This window comes from Trematomus bernacchii, unplaced genomic scaffold, assembly GCF_902827165.1.
Source record: "Trematomus bernacchii unplaced genomic scaffold, fTreBer1.1, whole genome shotgun sequence".
NCBI lineage: Eukaryota > Metazoa > Chordata > Actinopteri > Perciformes > Nototheniidae > Trematomus > Trematomus bernacchii.
The window spans coordinates 6,706,846-6,728,816 of record NW_022987714.1 but is presented as its reverse complement, the minus strand read 5'-3'; the positions used below and the strand labels follow the sequence as shown (position 1 = coordinate 6,728,816).

Sequence of the window (21,971 nt, the reverse complement as noted above, 5' to 3'; positions counted from 1 at the left end):
TAAACTATATTGTGAGAATTTCTCCTCAAATTGCTGCTTGTTTCAGATATGGATCATCTTAAATGAGTAAATAAATAAAGGTGGGTCTTCTGCACGATGCTGGAGTATGACGCTCCTCAACGGGCCGACAGTATAATGAAGTTATTAAAAATTCATTGCTGTGTGGCCATGCAGACTCTCTCTGAGCATATTCAGGTTTCTTGTTTCAACATCAGTTTAATTTGGCTCGAGGTTTGGAGGGTGATATGATAAAGTATTCTGGACGACTAACTCCTATTGAAACCTATTTCTTATTATCCTTTCAATTATGGAACTCAAAGCATATAGAAGAGGGACAAAGAAGACCTTTTTTTTTTAGAAAATGTATTTAGAAGAAAGATTGCAACACTTTAAACTCGTTTTATTACTCTGGATTAGATAAACATTCTTTTAGGCCTAATTAAGGAGGCTGACTGGAGTGAGCAGCAATGATTAAATTGCATAATAATCGAGAAAAGCGAGTAAGAATGAGTGTCATGAGTGATGAAACAGAGGTATCAGTGTTTTATATTATTATATGGTAAAGTTATGTGATAGTAACGCGAGCAGCAGCTTTGTGCAGAGGGCGATGAGCCGCTGCTGGCCGGCTGCGCCTCCTTCATAATGTATGGAGAGGACAAAGGCTGCACGGGTGGATTTCAGCGTCAACTTTGAAAGAGCCGTAACCCAAACCTTTCCTATCCCACTCTGACGGACTCACATCAGCTGAAAGGAAGATGCCTCTTTTTCCACCTGCAATCTGTCTAATAATCACCGACAGCAGGTAAATGAGCCGTGCAGGGACCTTTGGGTGCATGTATATAACGAGGAGCAGCCGAGGAGGCCTGGACAAACTTTTGGTCCCGTGCAGGATGAGACGGAGCTGCAGCAGGGAGCCACACCCGGGGGATGCTGGTAGGTCTGCTGCCTGGTAGCCAACACCAGGGTTTTAATATGTCAATGTGTCATATGACTAGAAATGGAGCAGAGTAAGACTATTCTTTTTTTCTTCGTCTTTCGTATCTTGGATTTTAATTAGACTAAGTTTTACAAGTGGCATCAATCTGCGTTATTTCAGACTTGTATTGTTTCATTATAACTTTGGTGCTTCATTGTAATTTCACGATGATCCTGTTTCTGTTTGAACAACACCACATTATCTTTGGTTACATTACCATTACAGCCACTGCAGTCCGCGTCCTGTGCGTAAAATGCGCATAGGAAATTTGCTGTAGGCCTGCGTTCAGAAGCAGCAGAAGGAGCGGGAGGAGGGCAGCGTGGATTACTATACCGCCAGTGGGTTAAGATGCTTAGCTACTTATTACTTGTCTACTAAAATCTCCTGCCATACAGCCCAAACAAGCAGTGAGGGACGGAGAGAGAGACATGGAGAGTTACCTGACACACTGGTACCAGAGGACTGAAGAAGTATACCAGACGAAAAGGTCCAGCCCATCACTCCAGATGAAGACCACCAAAAGGTTTCTTCTTGTCTTTCTTTTAACTAAACTGTAAATGCATGCAGTGAGGATGGATCATTTTTATAAGGTAAGAATCAGACCAACTCTAAAAGAATCAGATTATCTTTGAAATGATAATGATGGTGTTTTTTTAAAGCTTCTGGCTATGTTTCACATTTCATTATAAAGATACAAACACAGAGTAAAAACATATCATCATCCTCCACAGCAACATTGATTATATAACGGGAAATACGTTCATAATAATATTGTTATTTGTGACTATTATTCAGTATTAGCAAATAAGATGTGAGGCATGAGGAGATGTCTGTTATTCCCTCTCCCTCGCCCTCCCTCTCTTTCTCTCTCTCTTTTTTTGTACTCTATTGATCTCTCCCGGAAACGGGAAGATGAGCCCTGCTTTGGGACCCATTTGGAGCATCTCAAAAATCACTTAGCACATCATTCCCTACAGCCAGAATCAATCGGAGCAGACTGCTCTTCCACCTGCATCAGGAGGGATCTCAAGGAGGCCAGCTATGTCCCAAAAGCTAACGATAATATAACTTTGAGAAGGATAAAATGCAAGCTAATTCGTGTGGAGATTTTCTAAACTGGGTGACTAAGCACCTCTACAGGCCTGTCTCTCCCAGCAGATGGTCTGTCTGGATTTACTCCCTGAAACAGAGATGAGGGAAGGAGGCCGCTGATTCTGATACTGTCTGCTTATTCCCACTCTGCACAGGACTGTAGAGACGAGACCCCTCACACTTTAAAAAGGTCACAATAGGTTTTACAGGGAGTCTGAAGAGGAAGCTGCAGACAAATGAAGGAAAAGACGGTCAGGTTATAGGACAGCTCTGAGTAACGTGGCGGGACTGCACTTATATCTCCTTCTGTTCTGTGTATGGCACTGGTAGAATTCACTGTCACGGCACACAATCAGTGAATTACCATAGGGCCATAAACAGAGTAGAGACTGAACCACACTGGGGCTACTCCTATCCAACTGCCATTTCTCGTCTTCTTTGCCCATTTTGGCACTAGCACATTTTTGCTTTGTTTCTTTTCGTTTGAGCAATCATGTGTGGTGCCAATATAGGACAAGATAGACAATCAGCTGATCATAAATGTCCAGGCCTCTCCTTTGAAAGAGAAAGACAGAGAGAAGAGAAGACGAGGAGGATAAACTATGGATCTGATCGATTGCATATCCCTCTCAGATATCACTGGTTACCATGGAGGCTGGTGCTCCACCACTGAGACTGAGCTGTCCTGTGTAACCTGAACCCTACTTGTCACTCGGATCTGGTGGCTGTGACGGCTGCACTCTCCCACAGTGTTTGGCAATGGTAGAACTCACTCTGGTGGGCTGGAAGGATCCGGTGGTTCTAGACTTGCCAACAACTGACTGAGAGCTTTGACCTGCCGTCCACCATCATCCCAGGGGGAGGATTACTGTGTGTTTAGGAGTAGTACGTGTTAGTGCTGTCATGGGTGGCAGGTTGTTGGGTGTGTGAGTGACTGCAGGCGGAGCAGTGAGGGGTTCAAATTGACCATCCCCTCCTGAGCGTGCTTGCAGTCTCAGAACACGATAGAAGCTCCACAAGGACAAGCAGCAGGTTCACCATTTCTGTAAAGAACAATGCTAAATGCTCTTTGTCCTGCCTCTGTCCTCCATCAGATTTCCCGTTATGTCCCCTCGGGGTTGTCTTGGCCACACTTAGCTGATCATTACATCAAAGTGTAATCTTCGACCTAAAACACCAAAGGTATGAAATAAATGATTTTTTTTAACTATTAGGAACATAACCCATAAATCCATACACAGGCCATTAAGCACTGGGTTGACTATTATCTGCCCCGGTCAATAAATCAATGGTGTTCATGCGTGTGGCTGAGACACCAGCAGCTGAAGTCCGGTAGTAGTACATTCTCAGTGATGGTGTTAGCAGCAGCAGCCTGATCCCGCTCAGGCACCAAAGGTCTGGGATGAGGCCCTGCTGAGGTTCTTTATAAGTGATGATAGTGCTGCATCAAACCATTTAACCTGGAATGGACATGATACGTTTTATAACTCGGTTTCGTCTCATTTATATAGAGGCACATTTCTTAAATTCTGACTCTATTAGGCCAAACAAAAGTATTTCCACTGATTATAACTATGATTTCTTAACTGAATACAAATCTGTAATTTAAGGGTATAATAGGGTGGGAATTTTTATTTACCACATTCTTGAGAACTGCTAGAGGATTTTTAGGTTTAAAGCTATGATAATACTGACAGAAGTTTAGGCCAGAGCGAAAACGTAAGGAAGGGATAAAAGACGATAGATGAAGGAAAAATACTAAATCACATCAGTGGTAATGCACCTCGTTTGGTGGGACTGAGCAGTCAGAGGCATCAGCAGCTGATATATGTTCATCATGTTTCATATAAACGCTGTGAGAGTCCATTATGGCCGACTGCAGAGGAAGTGAGGTTAAGTGGAAGAAGAGAGGCTGACACGCTGACAGCTGGTACGAGTGATTAGTACCACGTAGTGATGCAGAGAGGCATCAAAGCTCTTTAGGGAGAATCCCTAACATGGAGGAGGCAAGGACACACACACAATCACACACACACACACACACACACACACACACACACACACACACACACACACACACACACACACACACACACACACACACACACACACACACACACACACACACACACACACAGGAGAATGAGTGGTGTCATTCGATTAGATTGGGTGTGGAAGTTGATGGATCTCATCTATTAAACTACTGGCTGTTTAATTGCTTCTGTCCCAACTGTTCTTCTGTTTCTTTTGTGTGTTTTATTAAAGGTTTTGTACCCAAATGTAACCATCATGGCGAGTGTCATTTCTTTCAGTTTAACAGCATAGAACCTCATATTTCAGAGAACATGTTAAAGGGAATGAAAGACTGCTTCCTCTTTTGGCCAAAATGACAAACCCTGATTAATGTATTGTCGCTGCAGACAAATTGAGACACTTGAGATGTATCACTAGAATAATAAGAGAAGAGTGGTGTTGTACTGCAGCATTAGAAATGCAGTGACTACTTCAATAAGGATCACACACACACACACACACACACACACACACACACACACACACACACACACACACACACACACACACACACACACACACACACACACACACACACACACACACACACACAACTGAGAGAGACTGGATTACAGTAATCCAGGGACAGGGGGTATTTATAGGACTTCATGATCAGAGACAGACAGGATGCAACAATCGAGGAAAACAGCTAGATTTATTTAGAGAATAATTAGTTACGTAGTGTCTAGCATGAAACACAACTAACACAGACAACTTATTCAGCTAGTGAAGCAATTGTGAGTATCAGAGGATCTGGTATGAACTAAACACTTTGCCCAAAAGCTAATTCAAACTAAATTAAAAAGAATAAGAACGTTTATCTTTATTTTAACACAATTCATTTGCAAGCAAGTTAAAACGGAATTTAAACCAAAAAAAAGGGCAGCAACCTTTAAATATAACATTGCGTGTAAGTGCCTGATATAAAATATGAGGACACTGGACGCCTTCACACTGGTTGGGAATCGTGTTGTGTGCAGAATAGATGCTGGCTTCCACCAAATAATGTTCAAAATTGACACAAACAACAAACAACCTGTGGTGCAGATGACCTTTGACCTTGGACTGTTTCACCAACAATCAACTTTATTCTAAATAGTTTAATTATAAATAGTTTAGCATTTGATTTTAACATACTCTATTACAGTTTTTAATGTCCTCAAAAAGCTTGCAATTAAAACAAATTGTTTTGAAAATAATACCTGTCAACAAACAAAGTTGCCATGTATGTATGTTTCCTTCTTTTTGCATTTGGACTTAAGTGACTGAACAGTATGAAACAAAGTTCAGACAGATTTCAGTAAGAAAATCAACCTGTAACTACAAAGTTGAGGTACGTTCCATTCTTGTCGCTTGTACATTATGACATAAGTCTGTTTTTACTTCATGGATTAATAAAGTTGTTTGATTTCAACTTAATTTGTTCTATGTTTTACACCTAGCAGTGTTTCACCTGCTTTGGCATGACAATATGTTATCGTGAAAAAGGCAAACCGTGTTTATGTGAGTCGACCTCTTCGCCCTGCAGATTATCTCCAGGACAGTTGCCACACACACACACACACACACACACACACACACACACACACACACACACACACACACACACACACACACACACACACACACACACACACACACACACACACACACACACACACACACACACACCACACACACACACACACACACACACACCACACACACACACACATCCATCTGCCATAAGATCCTGGATTTAGCTTTTTATTTAGCTTCCAGGCGTAAACTTAATTGAGGTGTGTTGTTGAGTAGGAGGTTCATACTGTAGTAGATCATGTGTTGGTGCTAAATACTTAAGCAGGATGTACAGTGAAGCCTTAAAATGTCACAAACATAAGTAATTATGCTCATATCATGCTCACTCAAAGACGAAATTGCTGTTACGCCCCCTGGTGGGGAAACAGTCATTTTACGAGGCTCTTCAGCAGAGCTGTAGGTCCTGCTGCTCGGCTTTAAGGTGGCGTTAAATGTTTAGCTCACTTTCCAATACTTGACACAGGGATGTATGTAAAAAAACATTTTATAATTATGTAATTGTTAACAATATGTTTATATGTTACAAAAACATACAAATCTAAATTTAAATAATGAAGAGATTTAACATTTAAAATGTATTTATTTAATGAAATACATATTAACAACAATTATTGATAACATGATGTTTTAGATGAATTTCTATGAAAGGTCTCAAAATTAATTGTAACAACGTTTTTACATTCTTCGCCCTGTAGGTTTGACCATAAATCATTGAAAAAACCTTAAAATACTGTCCATGCTGTTGTAATGCTTTTACACAATTGGGAAAAGCATCAAGTATGACTAAATATGCTCTTCTATTGTAATATTGTATGACATGCATTTCCTCTTCATAGGTAATCTGTAGATATTCTGCTGTCAAACACTACTGTTCAATTATTTCTTGTCATTCTACTTCTAAAAATACATTAACGATTGCTGCTCCAGTTAGTAAATTATATTTTCAAACAATTGAATAAATAATTCCCATTCAGAATTTGTATGTATTTTTTACTATTATGACTTGTTAACTTTCAATTAATAATTCACTGTGATTACATTCTTGATACTATTAACATTCATAACCAGAAATAGTTGATTACATAAAACCCATACACAAACTATCAGTCAAAGTTTGTGTAACATCGTGTCTGTGTCAGTGTGGGACTGTAGAGGGCGTCAGAGCTCTGTCTGCAAGTTTTCATCCAACATCAAATCCACAATAGCTTTATATCCAGAGGGTTAATACCTAAGGAAAGAAACATATCTATGTTACATGCAAACAATAACATGGATGTATTGATTATTGTAAGAAAAGCGTACATTTCCTCACCTGTAGTAGTTGGGTTTGTAGGGTCCATGTTTGCTGATGCCCAGGTACTTGCCCTGTTCATCTGTCAGCTCTGTGAGGTGAGCGTCAAACGTTGGCAGGTGAAGACTGGCCACATATTCATCTGAAATTTGAAGAGGCTTTATTGTGTCTGAATAAGATGATATTGAATATATATATTGAATATCATATATATATTTGGATAATCAAGCTGAGGACTTGCCCATCTTCTTTGGCAGCAGGTAGACATCCTGTTTGTAACGTCCTTCTGGAGCACTGTAAAGCTCTATGAGAGCCAGAGCCTGAGGTAAAAGAGCAAGAGTTAAAGGAATACTTCCCCACAAAAAGACCATTGGTACATCAATTACTCACCCTGTATTATTTTGTTTTTTTGTAGAAAACTTTGTTTTTCCCACACACATGCATGGTGAATGAAAATGCATAAACTGAGAAAATACTTCATGAATTGATGTATATGGGGTCGCGTTTAACAACAGAAAAACGTAGTCTCTCAGAACTTGTCCAGTATAATCAGTATAAAGTCACATTTTTGCTAAATACTTACCTTTTAAAACACTTTTGCATAAACAGCCTCACACTTGCACAAGTGCATTTCTCGTCCATGTGAGTAAGGCCACAATTTATTTTAATTCATTAAGAATTTCCTCAATTTGTTATTGTTTGTTCACCATGGTGACATGTTAGAAAAATAGGTAACATGGGGTATATAATTAATATACAAATGGTTATTTTGTGGGTAAAGAATTGCAACAGCGCTGCAGATTCTTCCTACAATTAGGGAATAATTAAAGAGTTCCAGTATTTTTCTAAATAAATCTCTCATGTAAATGACATAAGACATATTATTATACCTGAGTCGTAGCAGTGATGGAGAGGACAAAAGAGGGCACTGTGGAGCAGCTCAGATTCAGCAAACGGCCCTGAGTGAAAATAAAAAACCATAAGCTTTTGACCTTCAGGGCCACCATAGTAATGCTAAGGAAGACTTTAACCAGCTCGACACACGAACGCGCACATGACCAATGAGGGCACGAGATAAGGTTGTGCACAGATGGAAGGCTGACAGGTAGGTAGGCCATCCAGTTATTTTAGCCGGGCTGGCTAAAATGATTGGTCGTGCTTTTTACAGTACTACGGCTTCCACAGATGAATTTCTTTTATGGGTTTTTTGTCAAAGCACTTAAGATATTCATTGCTATCGGGATGTTAAGAGCATTCCATGGAATATAACAAAAAGTGTATCTCGAGCCGGTTTCTCAAACTTACCTACCCCACCTTTAAGAAGTCTAGAAACCTTTGCTTGTGTATATAAAGCTTCACCTTATTTAGAATGATTGGCCACTTTTTCAAGGTAACTTTTAAACACAGATAAAGAAAAGCATACATTTTTTAGGGGGTCTTGGATTGATATGCAGTACTTGTCTTGTTCCAGTTTAACCAATGCATGCTAACCAATGCAAGGTAGCCACTGCATGCTAACAAGTGCATGCTAACTTAAGCTTGTAACAGAGAGCTAAAGAGCTGTGGCAGTCTGAGAAAACCAAACTCCAGTCAGCCCAGGTTGGTCTAACTCTTTTCTGTTTATGCATTTCTCTTGACCTTTAAGCTTCTCTGTTTCTTTAGCATTAGCATTTCAACAAAGTATTATGCAGGAATGGGTTTATGTTTGAATGGGTTAGGCTAACTATTAGCTGGCCAGTTAGTTAAACATTGATAGGAAAACATTTCCAGCTCCCTGTAAGGTTAGTGTAGGTCAAATAAACTAGGAATGTCAGCAGGTAAGTATAGAGATGTAGAAAAGACTTCATGAGTATGCCTTTTCTTAGAGTTATTGCATAGAAAAAAAAATCGCTGGGCTGTCTTTAATGCTGGCTAACAGGGATAGCTTGATGCTATGTGAGAAAAGTAAAACAAAAACATACATTTACACAACAATATCGACCTTTAAACATTGAATCATCACCTCAGCCAGCAGGACGATTCTCCTGCCATCAGGCCAGATAACATGATCCACCTGAGGCCTCACACGCTCCCACCTCAGCTCCGCTGTTCGTAGACTCACCTAAGAGAATGAGTCACACAAAAAAGCTTCATTTTTACAGTTTACTAGTGGTCAAATCTAAACAAGTACATTTACTCAAGTACATATTTAAGCTTATTGTTCTTGACTTGAGTATTCTCATTTAATGCTGATGTATACTTCCACTCCACTAGACCTCAGAGGTACATTGTCTATTTACAGCTTTACTGTAGTTACTTTAAATATAAAGTAAGAAACAAGGTTGTAGTGCTCCTTTGTGTGTTAAGAAATTCCTCTTTGTGGTAATTATAGTTTGGAAATAAATGTACTGTGCCACACCTGTTGTGATTACTGATGTGTTGTAAATTGATTCACATAAATATAAAAATAAATATATAATTTATTTAGTTTTCAATAACTTCCATGTCATGTGACCCAGTAACTAGATTTAAAACAGTGTGTCCCACTCATCCAGTGGAATCATTGGGTCACATAACATACAGTAGAAGCTATTACTTTTCAATAAGAACTGGATCATACATCAGAAAAACACATTCATTAACACACATAGAGTTCATACCAAATCTATCTCAGTGCTGGAGTGTCCCATGTTGCAGACTATGCAGCCATTCTTCATTCTGTCCATATGTTCCCTACCAACCACGTTTTTATTGCCTGCAGAGACAAATATATCAACCGGGAACTGTTTTGTTACTTACATGAGAGCTCATATTAGTTTGAAGAGAACATCAATTACCTGTGCATGTGATGACCATGTCCACCTGTCTGACCACTTCACCCAGTTTCATCACTCTGAAGCCATCCATGCTGAGAGGGGGGGGGGGAAGCATCACACTTTTTTTTAAGTCTTGATGTTTTGCTTCAATGTGCCATTGAAAGAATCAAACAGACTTTACATCTGTGCTAATAAAAGCTTCCTCTATTCATACCAGGCCTGAAGGGCACAAATGGGATCCGCTTCTGTGACGTTGACAACAGTACCCAACGCTTTCAGAGCAGCACAGCAACCTTTGCCAACCTGAAGGAGGAAGAAAAGAGGATAGTAGAGCTGCTTTAATGTACAGTAAGTCACAATGTACAGCAGCGCTGGGAGCTTTACTGACCTCCCCATATCCGCACACCACCACCTGCTTTCCTCCAAACATGACGTCAGTGGTTCTCTTCAACCTGACAGAAGAGTTCAACACGGTCAGGCTGCTGCTCTGAATTGTACCAGTGCTCGTATCTGTATACGTTTAAAAAATAATGTATTACCCATCCAGTACGGACTCCTTGCAGCAGTAAAGGTTGTCAAATTTCTGCTTAGTCACCGAGTCGTTAACGTTCATGGCTGGGACACACAGCTTGCCTGCCTTTGACAGCTGGTATAACCTGAAACATGAGGGCAGACACACGTGTGATGTGGAGAAGATAGAAACCTCATTCAAGTTATATCTTACACAGGCTCCGCCCTCTACTGGACTCTATGGGTACTACTCTCAACCATGCTATGCGAGCATTCACCTACTGAGATACATAAACGTAGCCGGCCAATCGGGGCGGCCGGGCGGGCCTACCTGAATGCGCGCGCAGGCCCACAGTATATAAGGCGGCCACGCCTCCTGACTGTCATCCTTTTCTCTTCAGCGAGCAGGAAACACCTGACAGAGAAAGTAGAACGTTTGAAAGAAGAAGAAAGAAGTTATCATACCTTCATGGAGTCGCCACTTCTAGAGACCCAGGCCTGTCCTTCGTGCCTTGGCTTAATAGCGGGCGCCAATCCCCACCACCTCTGCTTCGAGTGTTTGGGGGACCAGGATATGGCCGAGACGGTGCCATTCACGTTCACCATTCCAGCGGGGCGGATGGCTCCATTTGCCGGGGAGGAGGATGACGAGGACTTCTTGTTGTCGGGCACTTCCGGGTCCGGCGTCCATGGAAGTCCACCGCGCAGGTCTGTACTTCCCCCTGGTGATGACCATGGCGGCGGAGCGTGGCAGCCCATCTGCTCCCAGCAGGCAGCAGGCTGGGCAGAGAGCGTGTGGGCGTCTCGCTCATTGCTCTTCCGCAAGATGCCCCCACTTCACCGGATCAGAGCGATTATTTGGCCGCAGCATCGGCCGAATTAAGCTGCCAAGCATCTTGCTTCAGAAGCGAGTCAAGAATACTTCCTGACATTTGGAAAACAAAGAGTGGAACAGGCTAGCAAGTGAGCAGGTGTGCGTCATATGATAGGCCCTGCCTTACATTTTCCGCCACAGATTTTGGAAATTGGTCCGTGCGCAAAGCATTGTGGGGATTTTAAGACCGCGGAGTCTACTCATGTGCAGCCTCGATATTTCTCCAAACGGAGTACGCCGGGCTCTGTAGATTTCCAAGTATGCTGGAGATTGGAACAGTACTTCGGCGGCACTCGATGACGTAGTATGCTTGAAATAGTGGCTCTGCAGCAGCTTTACTCGCGATTGAGAAACACCCACAGCGTTAATACGAAGGCATGAGGCCCCCGTGAGAGTGGCCGCGGTGTGTTCAGGGACCTCTGCAGAAGAACGGCGGGTTACGTATTATAACCCTAGTTCTAGAGTGATGTGTGTGTGAAAAATGCATTCAGTAAAAACGATTGCATTTATCCCAGAGTAAGAGTCATCTCTCTCCACAATTCCACATTTCCCCATAATGTACGTTTCAAAGAGACGGCATTATGACGGAGCCGCGGCCCCACAAGAGCGTGCCGCGGTGCGTTCAAGGACCTCAGTAGAAAATCGTCTCTTTCTGTGTCAGCCCCCCATGGGCCAAACTTCCTTTTATGGAAGGTTTTGCAGCGGAGTAGGCCACCAGAGAGTACTACAGCTTCTTGCGACTCCACAGCTGCTTGCAGGTCCCCTAACACAGTTTTATGGGGAATGGAAGCTCAGCTGTGTACTGACAGAATGGATGGACAGGACACTGAAACTGGGGTACTCACTCCAGTTTTGCAGCGTCCCTCCTCCATTCAGGGGCATAAGGGAGGCAAATCTATCATCGCAGGAGGAGATAGGTTTTCTTTCAACAGAGATTCAGGCCCTGTTGCAAAAACAGGCGGTGTCTGTTGTGCACTCTCAGGAGAGAGAAAAGGGTCTTTACTCCATGTACTTTCTGGTTCCCAAGAAGACAGGAGAATTCAGACCCATTCTGGATCTTCGCAGCCTGAATCACATTGCCTGCAAAAAGTTCCATATGTAAACCAATTACTGGAACTAGGGCAACCGGGCGATTGGTTTACAACCATCGACCTGAAGGACGCTTACTTTCATGTTGAAAATTGCTCCAAAGCACAGAAAGTATTTGCGTGTTGCCTTCCAGGGGGTAGCCTACGAGTACAACAGACTACCGTTTGGTTACTCCCTATCCCCACGCACGTTCAGCAGATGTGTGGCCACAGCGCTTTAGCCGCTTCGCGACCATGGCATGAGGGTTTTGTAATACGACCTGAATAGTCATGGCCAGGTCCAGGGAAGAGGCAAACACAGCCCAACCTCTGATACTGGGGGTCCCCAAAGCATCTGCGGAGGGGAACTCCGCTGGGGCGGGTGACCTCCTACGTCACGGTGTTCAAGATGCATCCGTGACAGGATGGGGGGGGGACCTGCCTAGAGAGAGCTATAGGTGGTGGCTGGCCTCTGACAGAAACTCGGCACATCAACCTTCTAGAGCTACGGGCAGTAGTACTGCTCCTACACCACTGCAAACCCTTACTACAGGGCAAACATGTGCTGGTGAGGAGCGACAACCGCACCACAGTGGCTTACATCAACAGGCAGGACGGAGTCGGCTCCGCCGCCTTGTTGAGCGCAGCGGAGAACCTGTGGTTGTGGGCCTCAGAGAATGTTTTTATCTCTGAAGGCCCCCCACATTCCGGGACTGGAGAACAGGGCGGCCGGCCTCATGTCAAGAGGCAGGCCCCTGCCAGACGAATGGTGGTTCTCCCTGGCTCGGCAGGACAATCCACCCTGGGGGGTGGACACGTTTGCACACGAGCCATGGCCAAGATAGCTGCTCTATGCCTTTCCACCGCAGTTGCAATAGGGGCGTTACCCACTCTGGGCCAACCTCTCCAGGCTTGGCTCCTGAGAGGGACAGGCTGAGACGGGAGAGACTGTCTGACAAAGTTATTCAGACTATCCAGGCAGCAATCCACCACAGCCTGTTACAGGACAAAGTGGTTGGGATTCCAGCGGTGGAGTGAAGAAAGGAGTCTAGAGCCTCTATCATGTATATTGGGCTCTATTCTGTCCTATTTACAGATGCTGGTGGACAGGGGGCTTGCTCATTCCACAATTAAGGTGTATGCAGCAGCCATCTCGTCCTGCCATGAGGGATTTGGCGGCAGGTCAGCCTTTAGTCAACCGCTTATGGCGTGCTTTTTTGCAGGGGGTCAGGAGACAGCGCCCAGTGGTGCATGTCTCCACCCCGCAATGGGATCTGCCGTTGGTGCTCGAGGCTCTGGTCACAGAACCATTTGAGCCTCTGGAGCTCTCCTCCCTGAAGGCACTAAAACATTGAAAACAGCTTTGCTGCTTGCCTTGACTTCGGCCAAAAGAGTGTGCGAGCTGACCGCTCTGTCGATGCACCCGAGTTGCCTTTTGATTCGGGGTGACCGTAGCGGGGCGACACTCAGACCGAACCCCTCCTTTGTTCCCAAGAACCTAAGGAGTTTGTTCAGGTCGAGGGCTATACAGTTAGACAGCTTTAGTCTTCCACCCCATATTGGGGACAGGGAGGCTAAATTGGACCTCCTCTGCCTGGTGTGTGTGCTGGCATGTTATGTAGGGTGCACGGCTTCCATTAGGTGCACTGAACAGCTGTTTGTGTGCTTTGGGGATGGTGTGGCAGGTAAAGCTCTGTCCAAGAAATGCCTGAGAGGATGGCTCTGCGAGTGCATTTCACATGCCTATGGACAGGCGGGGAGAGCCTTCCCCACTGGGGTCCATGCACACTCTACACGTGGTATGGCTGTATCAACAGCCTTGTTCAACGGCGTGAGTGTGGAGGACATATGCACGGTGGCGTCTTGGTCTACGCCAGGCTCCTTCATAAGGTTTTATCTCTTGGACATGTCTGGCTCCTTCTCAGCTGGGGCAACACAGGACTGGTGAGTGGGGGGGGGCTGTGGGTCAGTAGGTATCTGACCCCCCCCTGGACATAATGCACTTATGTTTCCCATGCTCCTTAGGCACCCGGGAAACATGGTGCGCAGTAAGCCCCATACAGGGCTGGAGAGCCTCACTATTTCCCGACTTCTCCACTGTCTCAACCGGATGAGAGGAAGTTGGGGTGCAGTGGCTGTTAACCAAAGGCCGGTCAGGGGCAGTGTGATGGGTCGATGTTGTTGAACGACAGGGCGTTTATCCATCAGGGCTCCACCCACTGTACCCATAGAGTCCAGTAGAGGGCGGAGCCTGTGTAAGATATAACAGGAGGTTACATATTGTAACCCTAGTTATATAAGCACAGGCGGAGCCCTCTACCTGGGGGCCCTGTCTTTCCTATGCCGCTCGCTGAAGAGGGTGTAGGTCCGGATGACAGTCAGGAGGCGTGGCCGCCTTATATACTGTGGGCCTGCGCGCGCATTCAGGTAGGCCCGTCCCGATTGGCCGGCTACATTTATGTATCTCAGTAGGTGAATGCTCGCATAGCATGGTTTAGAGTAGTACCCATAGAGTCCAGTAGAGGGCTCCGCCTGTGCTTATATAACTAGGGTTACAATACGTAACCCCCGGTTTTGTGTAAAACCCACCGATAGATTCCTGTAACACTTTCCTCCACGATGCCTTTCAACTTCTTGAAAATGCTCGGGTACTTCTTCTGGATCCAGTGGGTTAGGTCGCCTCCGTCATCCAGGATCTGTGGGGGGAGAAACACAGCTAAACTCAATTAAGACCTTTGTAACAGCAATAAAAGGCACAGTTTACCCAAACAAAAAATAGACTTTCATTTCATCTTTACTATCTATTCAGTGTGCTGACTGTAGGAGATTGGGCTGTAGCTCAGATCATGTTAAATACATTTTTAGTACTTGACACTTTGAGCCTTGAATAGCCAAATCCATATATCTTAGAATGTACAGTATAATTCATATTCATACACCTTACTGAATTTTATGTATAGAGAGAAATTGCTACAGTTTTTGTCTGACATGCATTATTGGAGCAGACTGTGCAAACTATGTAAAGGAAATAAGAAAAATAATATTACATTACTTTAACACAAACAAATCCCTAACTAAGAATTTTTTTATTGCATTTTCAAAATAACTACACAACAAAGATCTTTGTAGTCATCGTTTTTTGTACAACATTTAGAATGGGTAGATTCTTAATTTAGTTGTCAAGTACCACTGGTTTAAAGGCCACCAAACCTCATTTCACTGGGTTGAACTTATTTCAGTTTCATATCTACAAACTTTGGCTTCTAAATCTTTAAATGAATGACGAGTCCTGTCTGCTGATATCAGTACCATGTTGGGCTGCCAGCTCTCAGCTCCGACACACCGGTCAATACACCACCAGAAGTCGTCCTCTGATTCTCCTTTCCACGCAAACACTGATATGCCTGAGATGAAGAGAGTATCAATCACTTAGTTAAAAAAATTATTGTATTGATATAAAAACAGATGAGCCAGATTGGAGGAGGAGGTGACACAGACAGTCGTACCTCCTTCAGCCAGAGCAGCAGCCACAGCGTTCTGAGTGGAGAAGATGTTACAGGCTGCCCAGCGACACTGAGCCCCCAACTGAGAGAGAGTCTCCATCAACACCTGCAAGAGACCAGCAAAAAAATAAATCCTAAATGGTTCAAATATAAACAAAGGACATCTTTCTACTCAGACAGACCTCATCTTAGTTCACACAGGGGACTTTATTAAAAGCTAAATCTAGGATCGAATAGCAGATGGATGGGGCTCCTCCTTTGACAAGAACGTGTGTGTGTGTGTGTGTGTGTGTGTGTGTGTGTGTGTGTGTGTGTGTGTGTGTGTGTGTGTGTGTGTGTGTGTGTGTGTGTGTGTGTGTGTGTGTGTGTGTGTGTGTGTGTGTGTGTGTGTGGTGTGTGTGTGTGTGTGTGTGTGTGGTGTGTTGTGTGTGTGTGTGTGTGTGTGTGTGTGTGTGTGTGTGTGTAACTGACCGCTGTCTGTGGTGTGATGTGTGTGCAGCCCATCACTTTGGCTCCTGCCAGAGGTTTCTCTCCTCCTGCTCTTTTCCTCAGGATCATCAGTGCTGGCATTTCTGAATGACAGCAGCCAACAAGACACACTCAATGTGGTACTTGGATGATTGCTACATAAATGTATAATCATTACCACTTGTGAGGACATGAACAGCTTTACCTTGCTCTGCGATCATTATTTCTCTGCGTCCAAATTCAGCCTGCTGGATGTTTTTGATGCAGAAGTCAGAAAGGCCTTTTGAGGTCGCCTGAGGTTTGTCTCGGGGAGAGGACTCATCCTCAGAGCTCTCGCTGCACGCTGAAATAAATTGTATCAAAAAAATCTGATATAATGTTTTGTCCAGAAGCCGTAAGTTGAAGTATGAAAGAGAAAAAAACATGGTTTGTTGGAAAGCTTTAAACGTTATGAATCGGCTCTGGTTTTCCAGTGTTGATTGTTGTGTGTTTGGAGTCAGTCTGTAGCTAGTTGATCGTTTTTATCTGAGCCTTTGAAGTCTGTATAAACTCTGGCAGTGATTGACACATTTGAGAAAGGCTTACAGAGCCGATTAGGACCAAATGAAAGAGACTTAATTCTTCAGGAGACTTTTCCTTTTAATGAAGGTTTAGCTGAAGGAGAAAGCACCGAGGATAATCCCCCGGGGCCTGCGGTTCTCGTGTCTTGGGATCAGAACCAGCTCAGTTTATGTATCAGAGACATGTGATCAGACTTAAGAGCGTGTGTGTGATTTTCATGTTGCCATACCTGAACTGTAGCTGTCAGTAGACGACTGCGAGATGGATCGAGACAAAGAGCGACGACCTGTGTTGGCGGGACGTTTGTTGAATTCGTGCTTCTGGTCATTGAACTGTATTTGCTGTGGAGCCAAAAAAGAAGAGACACAAACAGATGCAATAGTCAACTAAGTAAATCAGTTGTAATTTGACTGCAGGTCACAACCATAAAGTCTTAGCAACTTCATGCTTGAAACAGAACTGATGTTGTAATGAAATTCTAAATTGCACATCAGCACCCTTCACAGCAGTCTTTCTTGTAAAGGACCCCCTTTCTAAGTCACTATCACCATCTCCCTCTCTTCTCTTCATCCCTGTATCTGCTGCTGTCTCACCATCCGTTGTGGCTGTGTGAAGGCTGGGCTGCTGCCACACGAGTCCCGTTTGTCCATGTCTGCTCTCTGGCTGCTCGCCTGCCTCTGCTGCCTGAGCTTCAAGTCCAGCTCCAAAAACACAGACACACCCCCTCACTGACCCCACCTCCCAAAAACATGCATTGAGCATTTGGAGCTTAAAGGCCTGGACACACCAATCTGACAACAAAGAACTGACACAGATGGACCCCCGACTGTTGAGTCGCCTCGCGTCTCTGCGTCTTGGCCATGTGTCGCACTGGAACACACCGCAAAGACTTCAGCCGACGGCCAAGAAGCACGTACGAACTGCGCATGCGTGAGTGGCAATAACTCTCCTTACCAGCAGGCGGCGGTAGTGTGTATTCTTCATTCAAAAGAGGCAACAACCGGAAGACAGACTGCGTGATAACCGAGAGAAGAAGAACAGACTGCGTGATATAAATAAACAACAAATAGTGTGTGCGTTCCATTTTCACTCTACAACGAGAAGCTCATGGGGCTTTCCCGAACCTGTGTCGAGAGCTGGAGTTAAATGAAATCTCAGATTTGCCTTCTTAATAGTTTGTTTGGGTCCCTCACTTCCGTTTCGCTTCTCATGCACAGATTCGCTAGATGAACAGCCAATCAGAGTGATTTATTTTGCCGACTGCCTTTGGCCGACTGCCCTTTTCGGCCGAAAAGGCGTCGGCACGGCTGAAAAGACCCGACGGTGCGGGACACACCAATCTGAGTAGGGCGTGTCGATGCTCATCGTCGGCCTCAGCCCACCGACGCCGATAATGATTTCTTTGGCCGACTGCCCTGTTGAATCGGCGGGTTTTCGGCCTGACGCCCACCGACGCCGATTGCCGGCCTGGTGTGTCCGTGCCTCTAGGGCCACAGGTTTTTTGGATCATTTAGTCGGAAACTCTGCTCAAAAATGATAATATGGAATGACCGTATACTGCATGTACATCATACTCCTACACCCTACTAGATCAAATCTTTATTTTGAGCATGATCTTCACTCATTTTACACATACAGGTCAGTTTACTCGCACCAAGCGCTACCCAGTTGTGGGTTCTAAATGGTTCTATCATGTCTCTTACGTCTCTTGAATGGATAAAATAACCCTCTTAAGGAGCGCAATGTGTTGGTGCTGTTGCTCTTCTCTTTGACCCCTCTGCTGTGCCAAGGCCTCTCTGAAAGGTCATTGCATTCCCTCCATGAATTTTAAAGTACGTATATTGCTCAGTTGTATGTCATGCAACTGCTGTAAGGATAATAATGTGTAACAAATGACATTCATCACTGTTATGAATCAAACCGAGTCCTGTAATCCACGTTACAAGCAATTATGCTTGAACTGCTCCTGAGCGTTTATAATGAGGTTCTTTAGCATTCTCTTTTTCTCTGACTTCAGTTAGATTAATAACCATTATAAAGTTGTTCACATAAGTCAATCATAATTCGTTTTCTTTATAATCCCCTTGATTTTCATTGGTTGAAATAAAGTATTGGAATAAAGCCTCAATTGCTCCACTTTGCTGACCAGATTGTATTCCGAAAATAAAGATCCCTGACTTTCAGAAGAATCAATAAAATACCACACCAAAAGTAAAAACACATTTGTCATGTTCATCAATGGACTGGTCTGAGAGGTGTAACTTTATTTTTGTTCTCAGTACTGCTCACTTAAAAACGATCTCTTGAATACTGTGTGCTACTCCCTCAAGCAGCTGCTTAATCTTTAACATAAAAGACATTAAGCTGTGACTTTAGGCAGTGGGAAAGTTTAGCTAATGTTTACAAAACCATCTCTTAAAGCGCTCCAACCAGCTACTGTTGACGTTCAACGAAATAAGGCACAATAAAAGCTTATAAACTTTTAATCAAGGTGGAGTTGTGTAAATAAATCCCTGTGGGAAACCAATTATGCATTTATGTGTTACCTGAAAAGCCTACATTTTCTGGAACCATTTTTTTGTGAGTAACAGTCAATAAAACCAAAGGAAATGGGCTGTCGTGATTAAAAATTGATATAAAGGTTTATTTTTCTAAATGTTTATTTAACTGCTCATATTTAAAACAACCTAATGGTAATTCAAAATGCAGACCTGGCTCGCTGCCCTCTAAAAGGAAAAACAAAGAGAAACAGAGCTTCTGAAACAAAAGCAGTGATACCTTGATGCAGATGGACTGCACGGCCTCCTGGTCCTTGGCTTTAGTTATGTTCACGAGACTGTAAACTTTCTTCATGCTGGCAGAGCGGCTCTCAGACTGACTGCAGTAACTCTGCACAGCTGCACGCTCGTGCTGATGAGAGTTCACACAGTGACGCTTAACGCCACACCTTCACCCATTAACAGGCCCAGGTGGGAAGAGAAAAATAAATAAATGGTGTCTTTGTGAGGCTTGGGAAAGTATGAGAGAACAGGTTATGATGAAGAGAAGAAAAGAGTTGTAAGGAAACTGAAGCTCAGTGAAGTGTTACTTGAGGCCACAGATGGAAGGGAGCGTGTAAGTGCACTCTGCTCTATTAATTAAATAGTAAATGTACACACATGAACATACATTCATGACGGAGTTTTTTAGGGATGGATAAAGAAGAGTGCAGCTTTACTGATAGAGGAGCAGCAAAGTGAACAAACACAAGCCTTATATATATATATATATATATATATATATATAGTTACATTCAGGGACACGGGGCAGCGTATTCTAGGTTTCTTTAAGTTAACAAATAATAGAGCTGGACTAATGTAAGATTAATGTAGAATATTTTCTGTGCAGGGTTGCTGGAAGTCTCTTAAAGGCAAATTCCAGTGATTTTACACATGATGATCAGTAAACCTTTCATGAAAAGTACAGCACAGCTTGTAAGAACTGTTAAATAATGGCTTCTAGAACAAAAATATGACAGATGCGAGCGGGCTACAGAGATTGTTAAACTCACTTCTTCCCAATTTCATGACTCCGGACACCTTTTTAAATTCTTAAACGTGTAGTCATCACGCTTTATCTGAAACTCAAGTTTCAAGTGAAATTCAGCAAATCATCAGATTTCACACACCGCCCTTTTGGAGACACAAAAGGCTTTATACAACTTTTTTTGTCACAGATGCAGCCGTACACCCCTGTAAACAGACTTTGATGTGTGAAATCGGCACACTTCCCCTTTAATTATTCTCTGTGATTTCAAAGTCACAAAATGAGTGAAATATGTATGTGTGAGCGCAGGTCAAACATTCATAGAGGCCTGCTCATTGCAACTTAAATCATTAACAGCCTGAGTGTATGCCGACTCACGCTTCTTATTATAGATGCAGGCACCATATCTTGACATGTCTAACAAACCAGTAAAACTGCTTCTCACCATGTCAGTCTTCTGAGCTTCAGTCTCTTCTGTCCCCGACGCCTCCTCCCTGTCTCTGTCCCGACTCTGAGGTGTCCTCCTGCTCTCTGCTGCCTTCAGCATCTGCAGCAAGTTGGGGCTGCATTTTACTGACTGATGTTTGTTGTTTTCCTCTTCCTCGTCTCCATTCACCACATCCTCACATGGTTCAGGATATTCATCAGGTTGTGGCAGTGTCTGGTCTATTTCCTCTGCCATGACTCCACTGGCAGCCAGGAATGATGTGAATAAGATTCCTGCTCAGGTGATCTGTCAGCAGACCATACCCTGCCCACATACATCTGATATTTCCTCCTGAAAGGCATCTGTTTACTCTAAACAGCAGCAGTTATTGGGTTACTTTGACTAAATGTAAAGTAGATAATAAGACCTGGATACAGTGTGTAAAGGGTAAACACTGATAGGAGGACGGCTTTTGGAAGAAGAGGGAAATGTAGCTTTTGTATAGTGGTGTAACTTACTTCAACAAAATAGCCATTAGGTAGACTCCAACATATTATCATATAGTCTTTTGTACTGAAATGTCTTCTGTAAATGTTAAGGCAAAGCCCTTAAAGCCTCAGGCGTTTACCTGTGGGGACGCTTCTTGTTTTGTGTTGTTTTTTACAACATTGGCTCAAAATCGCTTTAATCACAAAGACTTATGTGCAATGCAAACAGAAGCGTTATACATTATGAACAAACAGGGTTAGGTGTTTACATTACAACATACCAGCATCAACAGTGACCCCCTATGTGTCGGCTAAAAGACGAAAGGCACACTGAGATCCAACTAGTGTATTTATTAGGATTTAAATAACTCATAAAACATTTGTCAGGTTTATTTATGAACGTAATGTATAACATGTTTTGCTATAGAAATCGCACTCTTCTTTGTCTCATTGAACTGCAGTGGAATACAATTGAAAGAGAGAGGTAATAATACTTTGTTTTTTCAACCCCCATTACATTGAAATTCAATTTGGAAGTAGTCTCTAAATGGCCAGTATGAACTGAAGGAATGATAAGAGCTACAAACAAAATGGCCGCTAACTATTGTTTTTAAATCGGATATGAAACATTATGAACCCCTTCACAGAAGTTAAGATTTTAGTCTAGATTACGTTCTGTGAAATGGATCAGGATGAAGTCTTGAGCCTTTATGATGGGTACATTTGAAATCATTTGATTATTG

At 43.4% G+C, this 21,971-nt stretch overlaps 1 protein-coding gene across 4 annotated transcripts; it reads right to left on the bottom strand.

Annotated features, from left to right (window-relative positions):
- Positions 1-6,343: 6,343 nt before the first annotated feature.
- On the bottom strand, positions 6,344-21,030 carry LOC117491344 (S-adenosylhomocysteine hydrolase-like protein 1). Of its 4 annotated transcripts, none has more exons than XM_034141262.1 (17): positions 20,759-21,030; positions 17,018-17,129; positions 16,433-16,570; positions 16,231-16,331; positions 15,763-15,865; positions 15,566-15,660; positions 14,846-14,952; positions 10,345-10,461; positions 10,194-10,257; positions 10,020-10,108; positions 9,827-9,897; positions 9,650-9,744; positions 9,013-9,111; positions 7,901-7,969; positions 7,252-7,330; positions 7,032-7,152; positions 6,344-6,947 (listed from the first exon to the last, which is right to left on the bottom strand). In XM_034141262.1, the coding sequence occupies exons 1-17, from the start codon at positions 20,993-20,995 to the stop codon at positions 6,941-6,943; spliced, it is 1,704 nt and encodes a 567-aa protein (XP_033997153.1). In that variant the 5' UTR covers positions 20,996-21,030; the 3' UTR covers positions 6,344-6,940. The 4 variants fall into 4 exon arrangements, with proteins under 4 accessions (XP_033997153.1, XP_033997156.1, XP_033997154.1 ...); XM_034141265.1 differs by lacking the exon at positions 20,759-21,030 and adding an exon at positions 17,382-17,465; XM_034141263.1 differs by lacking the exon at positions 6,344-6,947 and having other exon boundaries at positions 7,028-7,152.
- Between the last annotated feature and the right edge of the window lie 941 nt (positions 21,031-21,971).